This window comes from Seriola lalandi, unplaced genomic scaffold, assembly GCF_002814215.2.
Source record: "Seriola lalandi dorsalis isolate HSWRI2012SDOR001 ecotype SW California unplaced genomic scaffold, Sedor1 jcf7180002054561, whole genome shotgun sequence".
In the NCBI taxonomy this organism is placed as follows: Eukaryota; Metazoa; Chordata; class Actinopteri; order Carangiformes; family Carangidae; genus Seriola; species Seriola lalandi.
In genome coordinates, this window is record NW_019525114.1 from 140,531 (window position 1) to 149,142 (window position 8,612).

The 8,612-nt window shown below is 41.3% G+C and overlaps 1 protein-coding gene across 3 annotated transcripts in view; it reads left to right on the forward strand.

Moving 5' to 3' along the window:
- The first annotated feature begins 1,079 nt into the window (after nt 1-1,079).
- rbbp5 (retinoblastoma binding protein 5) overlaps nt 1,080-8,612 on the forward strand; it is a 10,159-nt gene continuing 2,626 nt past the window's right edge. The window contains exons 1-13 of one of the 3 annotated variants that reach the window (XM_023416161.2): nt 1,080-1,218; nt 2,050-2,075; nt 2,237-2,409; nt 2,749-2,889; nt 3,045-3,207; nt 3,692-3,801; nt 4,103-4,222; nt 4,777-4,930; nt 5,086-5,157; nt 5,363-5,480; nt 6,451-6,520; nt 7,075-7,310; nt 8,207-8,452. In XM_023416161.2, the coding sequence (XP_023271929.1) occupies nt 1,200-1,218; nt 2,050-2,075; nt 2,237-2,409; nt 2,749-2,889; nt 3,045-3,207; nt 3,692-3,801; nt 4,103-4,222; nt 4,777-4,930; nt 5,086-5,157; nt 5,363-5,480; nt 6,451-6,520; nt 7,075-7,310; nt 8,207-8,452 (1,648 nt within the window). In that variant the 5' untranslated portion in view covers nt 1,080-1,199. Of the gene's footprint in view, nt 1,219-2,049; nt 2,076-2,236; nt 2,410-2,748; nt 2,890-3,044; nt 3,208-3,691; nt 3,802-4,102; nt 4,223-4,776; nt 4,931-5,085; nt 5,158-5,362; nt 5,481-6,450; nt 6,521-7,074; nt 7,311-8,206; nt 8,607-8,612 lie in introns of those variants that run through there. The other 2 variants (XM_023416162.2, XM_087176562.1) reach the window with 2 other exon arrangements.

Consider the following 8,612-nt stretch of genomic DNA (forward strand, 5'->3'; position numbering starts at 1 on the left):
GTGGAGCAAAGCTCAACATTACACTATTACTATTACTATTACTATTACTATTACTATTACTATTACTATTACTATTACTGGAACAATCTCAGTATTTTTTTTTTTTCAAATGTAACATCTGTTTTTTAATCAGGAAATAAATACATGAAAGCATGATTTATCTATTTAATGTCTGATGTTGGAATCCATAGCAAAAAAAGCCACTCACGTAGTGTTTTCATTATCTTTGGTGACACAGCGCAATCAAATTTATTTTAGGCCTTTATTGTGAAAACAGGAAGTTGCTTGTGGGCGGTTGCTGAAGCTCCAGCTCCGGATCTATCCCCGGATCCTGCATCATCATCAGCTACAACCAGTTATTTTAATGTGGGGCCTGTGTTTTCTGTCTCTGTGAGAGTTTCTGGTATTTCATGTAAATTTAGAGGGAAACTCACTGAGACGTGCTGCACACATATGGATTTACATGCAGGTCTGAGTACAGTCATGTGAAACTCTAAAGTTAAAGATAATGTAGAGATATGAGTCAAGGGTCAGGGGCTGCGTGGTGATGTTGGCAGCAACTTTCATTCACGGTAGAAAAACATTCTCTCGAAGTATAAACTTGCAAATGTAATATTCTAAAAAAGCCAAAGGTTTGTTTTCATCAGTCAGGCTACTGAAGTTATATAGCTGAAATTACATTGAGCCACTGTAAGAAAAGCGTTAGCGTTACCTCACTAACCCCATAATCTACAGTAGCTGTGTAGTGTACCTTCTAACAGATCTCATCCAGATTTTAAATTGGACATAAGGTTTGAAATATAAAACACTAATTTTAATGTGAGAAATTAGTCAAAGTGGCATTTTTCATTATAGAGCGTGAACAACTGCAGAAGAGTTATACTTCATGCACGGACCGATTATTGAATATTAATATAATAATATTAACAAATAAATACATAGTTTGCATTAATAATGATTTAGTTTTTTTTTTATTACTAATACAACAAATTCAGAAAAATTAATTCCTTAACTAAAGCCTCCTTAAAACAAATAAGGTGCTGCGAATTTGGTTCAGGCACCTTCTACGTCGCATTGTTTGGGGTCCTCAGTGGAAGCTCGGCGCCAGTCTCCCGGCTGTAGCTGCCGAAGTAAATACGAGTGAAAATAATAATTAAAGTAAACTTGTTAGGGAACTTTGGATCTTCCGTCGTCCAGCAATGAATCTAGAACTGCTCGGTAACCAACAAAAAACCTTTCTTTGTTTTCTGTATCGTTCCTGTTCGCTCTGTGCTTGTTATGGTTAGCATTGTAAGTTAGCCTAGCATGTTAACAGCAAGTGATACAAGTTACAATAAAATCATATTAAATATTAGAATCGCACAGTTAACTTTTTGTTAAAATGTTTACTTTAATTGGGGCCCTAACATATTGTTTGAGCCTGATTAATACTTATCTGTTAACTTTTGTTATTAAACGGAGGCAGTGTGTCAGTTAGCTAACGTTAGCCTCGGTACATTGTCTCTCAATGTACTTGAATTAAATGTTCTATAGTGGGGCGTTGTCATACGTTTTATTCGTAATTTCGTCTTTCTTTCTTCTCTTAACGTTAGCAGCACCAGTGGGATATTAAATAAAAACAATGCGTAGCCGGTCCATATGACAGGGGGAAGTGTTACTATTTAAGAAAAAGTTGTACATTAACGAAGTTCTTACTATGCAGAATGGAAGAAAAACACTACAGTTGCAGTTGTTCTGTTTTTAACCAAATGGATAAAGGCATTACAAACCTTAAAAGATAGTAAGAAGAGTATCCATGCTAACGTACTGGTTTGTAACGGTTTGGATGCAGTTAACAGTAGCTCAATCTGAACTGAGGTTCTAAGGGATAAAGTATGCATAATGTAATCCATGGCTCAAATACTCTGCTCTACCCCAGAGTGAAAGAAGTGGAAGGTTGTGTTGTGTCTCTGAGACAGCTATCACTTTAGTGCAGTCTTCATTTATGATTACTACTCAGTTGCGTGAAAGTGTTTCTTATCACTGTCTCTTGGTTTTTTCCTCTCCTAGAGTCGTTCGGGCAGAACTACCCAGAGGTAAGCCGCCTGAGCTTTTATATTTGTGCACTGAAAATCATCCAAACACATATACAGATGGATTTTGGGTTTTTATTTTTGGCCACAATCATGTGCTAAACTGCTTCAGTGGTGTACACAAACTGTGCCTGTTATTTCATTGTGGTTGTGTATCTCGTTAGGAGGCAGATGGCACTCTGGACTGTATCAGTATGGCCCTCACCTGCACCTTCAACCGCTGGGGCACCCTGCTGGCTGTGGGCTGCAACGATGGCCGCATCGTCATCTGGGACTTTCTCACACGGGGCATCGCCAAAATCATCAGTGCACACATCCACCCAGTCTGCTCTTTATGGTGAGACACATTGTACAATGTGTAGTGTCATCACTGCCATGTGAACGTCCCATTTTATGTGCCAATACACTCACACCCAACTCAGTTCCTTTGTTGAATCTCAGCTGTTAAAACCACTGTTCAGTACACTCCTGCTCGTCGTAATCACTTATACTGTGTTGTAATAAAGCCAAGTAAAGTAGTTGAAATGAGAATCAAAAACTGATTTAATTTGCCATTTAAAATGATATGACATTTAAAATGAAAGAGAGGGTTAGACATGACAGAGATCATAAATTACTTTGAATGGTGAGTTATAGAATGCAATATAATTTTGTTTGTGTGTTTGTCCGTGTGAAGCTGGAGTCGAGATGGCCACAAGCTGGTTAGTGCCTCCACAGACAACATTGTCTCACAGTGGGATGTCCTGACTGGAGACTGTGACCAGAGATTCCGTTTCCCCTCACCCATCCTGAAACTGCAGTACCACCCAAGAGACATGTGAGTGACTGGACAGCATCTGTCTGTATGTGAGGTCATCGGAGGTTTATCTTTTGGTCTCCCATGAAGAGTTTTTGCCAATTTAATCCGTCCTGATCAGTGATAAACTCATGTACTTTGCTATTTTATACTAACAAATTATGTTTGTGTTTTAGGGACAAGGTGTTGGTGTGTCCCATGAAGTCAGCCCCAGTCCTGTTGACTCTCTCGGACTCTAAACATGTTGTCCTGCCTGTGGACGATGACTCAGACCTGAATGTGGTAGCAGCCTTTGACCGACGGGGCGAGTACATCTACACTGGCAATGCCAAAGGAAAGGTCAGTCTATCTATCAGTCAAACTGTATTCCCAGTGCACCATTCATTCACATCACTGCATTTTAAGACAGCACAAGTACAGGCCACCTGATAGTTGAATGGTTAAGGGGCATAACACATGGGCTAAAATGCCCCCGAGTTCCCACTTGGACCTGAATAAAGGCATAAAGTGCCCAAAAAATTATTTAAAAAAGGAATTTGATTGAGGAAAAGCTCATAGTTTCAAGTTTTCTATGTGCAGAATTAGAACATTTCTGACTCTGTTGCCGCCCCAGGTATCCCCAATCCAAAATGACACTGTCATTTATCAGTGCATACACCCATCCACAAAGACTGCTCCAATTTTTACCTAACCTTTTTACCTGAATTTATTCATTTTTCTCTACTCACATTTTACACTCAAAGCTGTTTGTGTTTTATGAATCACATACAGTGTTTTTACTGTTTTCTGTCACTGTCTTGTCTCCCTCTATCTGTTCTTACAGATCCTTGTGTTGAACACAAACACCCAGGAGCTGGTTGCGTCCTTCAGAGTGACCACTGGCACCAGCAACACCACTGCCATCAAATCCATCGAATTTGCACGCAAGGGCAGGTGAGAGGCAACAGGAGGTCATTCTGTTTTTATACTTGTATTGATGAACGAGCACAATGACAATACAACCTAAACATTGAGTTCTGGTTCATTTGATCTTGTTTTTCTTCTGTGACACAGTCTAACTGACTCCATGTTGGTTGTCGAACAGATCCATTTTACAGTATATACACAGGATCACAGAACACAAAAACCTCTCTTCAAAAGGCCCAGCTAGGAAGGCAGAGTTCTTCTTGTGCTTTCTTTTCCTCTCTCTCTAACTTTACCTGACCTGTGTCCACCTGTCCTGTTTTTTGTGCAGTTGCTTCCTTATAAACACAGCAGACAGGATCATCAGAGTGTATGACGGCAGGGAGATACTCACCTGTGGCCGAGACGGTGAACCGGAACCCATGCAGAAACTGCAGGACCTGGTCAACAGGTATACCACACACAGGATGGTGCCCCATTAAGCCTGAGGATATGTGTTGTTGAGGATACAAAACATGCTGTTTGTTTGAATTTGGCTGCTAAAGGTAATGCTAAATTGTAATATTTTTAAGTTCGAACTTGCAGTGATAGAATTGGCAAGCATTCTTCCATTCTGACAAGTGTTTGCATAAAACTTGACGAGAAAGAAATTTACAACCTCTTGTAAATATTGCAGCGTTTGGCCAAACACTTTTTTTCTCTATACTTTGTTAATTGGCTTTTTGTTAATTTTGAGTAAACAGCAAACATTCATCCCCTCAATAACACTCTTGGTAAAAAAATAAAACTTGTATATACATATAATGAGTGAGCGATTATAGACAAGGGAGAAAAGGAAGAAGAATTAACAAATAAATAGAAGACTACTCTAACTGTGTTGATGGTGGTAGTACCAGTCCTCTGGGGATAACACTTGATGGCAAAGTGTCACTGGTTGTAGCGCTGCATCTGTTTCTTCTTCTGATCTCTGTTTGTTCATGTTCTCCTCCCTTGTTTGCTGGTCAGGACTCCGTGGAAGCGCTGCTGTTTCTCTGGGGATGGCGAGTACATCGTGGCCGGTTCAGCCAGACAGCACGCCCTCTACATCTGGGAGAAGAGCATCGGCAACCTGGTGAAGATCCTGCATGGAACCAGAGGAGAGCTGCTGCTGGATGTTGCTGTAAGGATGCTGGAAGTGATATTCTGGCTCAGTAGAACGAAGCAGCGATTTATCCATTGGCACAACACTTATGTCGATGTATTTTCAGTTATATTGAGACAATTTATTGTTTAGAAGCGGATGATTTACCAATCTAACCTTTGACCTCTGTTCAGTGGCATCCTGTCCGTCCAATTATCGCCTCTATCTCCAGTGGAGTGGTGTCCATCTGGGCTCAGAACCAAGTGGTAAGTAGACAGTAATATTAAAGACTTAGATGTACATGAATAAACAGTGTCACTGATGTGTTAACAGTCTTAATTCGTTCATGTTTCTGATACTAAGAATCAAAAATTTGGCTTCATGTGCGTTGTCAAAAACACAGATACCAGCTGAGTTGATCTAACATGGTATTATGATGTAACTGGTCTGTGAATATTTGTTTGTCCTCAGGAAAACTGGAGTGCGTTTGCTCCAGACTTCAAAGAACTGGATGAGAATGTGGAGTACGAGGAGCGAGAGTCTGAGTTCGACATCGAGGATGAAGACAAGAGTGAACCTGAGCAGACAGGTAGCACACACATACACACTACACATTGACTGCTCACATGGGGTCTGTGGTTGTTCTCATTCATGCAGTTTTGACTTTGGTTGTGAAGTAGTGTTTGAACAGGGTGGAGCTTTGGGGTTATAGTGTAGAAATCCTTTGCTGAACACAGTGTTTTTACAACAAGCGGAGACTGGGGTTGAGACAACGTGTAAGAAGAGAAATCAATCAAATCACTGAAAGATGACGGTATAAAATTCCAAGTAACGTTTTTATTGTATAGCATGGCCCCTAAGCCCTTTGCCAAAGATTTACAATGTAAGGAGTCCCTTTGTTAATTCGTTTGTGTGACAGTTATTTCCTCTCCCACCTAGACACAGCTACACCGCTGTGTAGCACAGATCTTTCCCGCTCTGTCTTCCTTTAATTTATTGTTTACACTCCAACAATACTTTAGGTGTTTCCCTGTTCCATATCAAATAAAGAGACAAATTAATGTGACTACATTTATTAGCTCCAGTGTGCTATAAACTGACATTGTTGACCCACAATGCAGTGGACAAAAAATTTAGGAGCTACCTGCAGCTGGAAATAATCAATACAAAGTGTGGACGGTGGTTGAAGAGCTCCAGGAACATCTCAGCCAAACAAATAGTAGTAGAATAGTAGTAAAAGCTTTCTCCTTATTAAGATTATTTTTGCAGTGGCAGTTTAAATCAACAGTTTGACTGTGAAACAACAATAATAAACAATATTTCTTGTATACTCCCTCCTGAATTATTATTTTTATTCGGACAGCAGTGACCCGTTGGTTCTTCTTTCTTGACACAACCTCAGTATCACATACGTTTGAATTAATCCTCTGAGATAAACGTGAGCCTGCCGACTGTATGTTGTCCACCACCTGCTCTGTTATCAATCAAATGCACTGGTCTTGCTGGTTTCACTGGTTCTCTCTGGATCTCTCAGACGTTAACATGTGGTCATGTTGCAGGCGCAGACGCTGCAGAGGATGAAGAGGTGGATGTCACTACTGTCGACCCCATAGTTGCTTTTTGCAGCAGGTGAGAAAGAACAAGACGACAGGCTACATCACTGCACTACATCAGTGTTCAGAATTTTTGATTACAAGTTTGATCTTAAAAAAACTCAGGCACTCAGTTGAACCTTTCTTTTGTTCCTAATGATCTCAGCAACTATGAATTGACTTCACCAATATCTTCATGGTGGACAGTCCAAAACATTTTGCAGCTGAATGTTGACAAAACTGAGATAATACTTTACTCCTGTTGTCAAAACAGCTCAACATTCCTTGGGTTTCTTATCTCGCGCTTAACAAGAATTTGAGGAACAGCTGCATCAAAACTAGTTCAGTCATACTTCTCACCGTTAGCTCAGATTTATTGTAATAGTTAGATCTGAGAGAGTGAACCATGCCTTTTTAACTTTAAAACTCTTCCATCTCAACTGTTTTTCTCTGTTAAACTCTGGAGCAGCTGACTGTATCATGTTAAAGTGGTTGATTCTGTTAATACTTTTAATACATTTGTTTAATACTGTGTCTATTTTTATCAGCATTTATTTTACCCTGTCTATTGTCGGTGTTTGTGTCCCGTAGTGATGAGGAGCTTGAGGACTATAAGGCTTTGCTGTACCTGCCTATTGCCCCTGAAGTTGAGGATCCAGAGGAAAACCCCTTCGGCCCCCCACCGGATGCCTCGGTTCAGACTTCTGCCCCAGAGGACGCATTGGCTGGCGGTGACAAGAAGCAGCGACAGCCTTCATCTGACGGAGGCCCAGCCAAAAAGAAAGCCCGCACCACCACCATAGAACTGCAGGGGGTGCCCAGTGACGGTGAGAGAGAAGAGCGCAACAATAAATAAGCCCATCAGAAGCAATGTCAGGGTTCTGGTTTTTACATACTACATACTGGACAGGACCTTTATTTCAATTTTTATTTCCCCTATTTGATCATATTTGTACAAGAAGCCCCCTGTTGTCTGAGCTGGTCCTTTTTTTATTTTTTAAATTTGCTGTTGATGTGAATGCAACACTTGCTCCGTGGTAACCTGTTGTCATTACAATGTACATTTCCACAGCACCAATTTCATCAGTTAAACAACTGAATCATGTCACACTCAACACTCAGCTGCTCTCACTTCATGCACTTAGTAATTCGAATCTGTTTTAGTTTGTCATTCAGTCACACAAGCAGCCCGGTAAGCAGGTCGGTCTGTTGGTCCACCACTTTGATTCAGACTAAAATGTCACAGATGATGAATCCTAATGATATTGGTGATCCTCTGAATTTTCTTGTAGCGTCAATATATGAGGTCAAAATTTTCACACAGCAAAATATCTCAACATTTACTTAATGGATTGACACAGACTTTGTTAGTACAGACACTGATGTTCCCCTCGGGATCAACACAAACATCTGTTTTCAGTAAAACTGCCAATGCCATAAATATACGTCCAGGCCCCCTCATCTGGTTAAAATTATTATTAATTATTAAGTATGAGCAAAACTAGTGACACTCCATCATCCTTAGCTGTACTTTGTGTTTAGTCTTAATTAACAAATGTTATCATGTAATGAAAATGTGATTTAAACGTGAGACAATTTCACTAGAGGCAATTGAATACCAGTGATTCATCATTGTCATATGTCTATTAACATATGAATATTTGTTAAAGATTTTCTGTTATTGTGACAAAGCTGATCCCTGGTCTGTCCTCTCTCTCCTCAGAGGTACACCCCCTACTTGGTGTGAAGGGGGATGGCAAGTCCAAGAAGAAGGCAGCAGGTCGGCCCAAAGGTTCCAAAGGTAAAGACAAAGACTTCCCCTTCAGGCCGAAGCCCTACAGGGGCGAACGGCCCTCCTTCCCCGTGGAAGCCTTGGGCAGCTCTGGCCCAGGAGTTGGAGTTGGAGTTGGAGGCGGAGGAGGAGGAGGAGGAGGGATGAAGGGCAGGGCAGAGGGGGGCCTGGCCCCAGGTAAGCACGCCACCGCCCCTGCTGCTGCTGAGTCTGGGAGCTCTGCTAGTCCTGCTGCCCTGCTAGTCTGACTGACACCCCACCAACCCAGCCTGTGTCCAAAGCACCCCCAACCCCTCCCTGTACTGCTTCCACCCAACACCAACCCCCCCACCCCCAC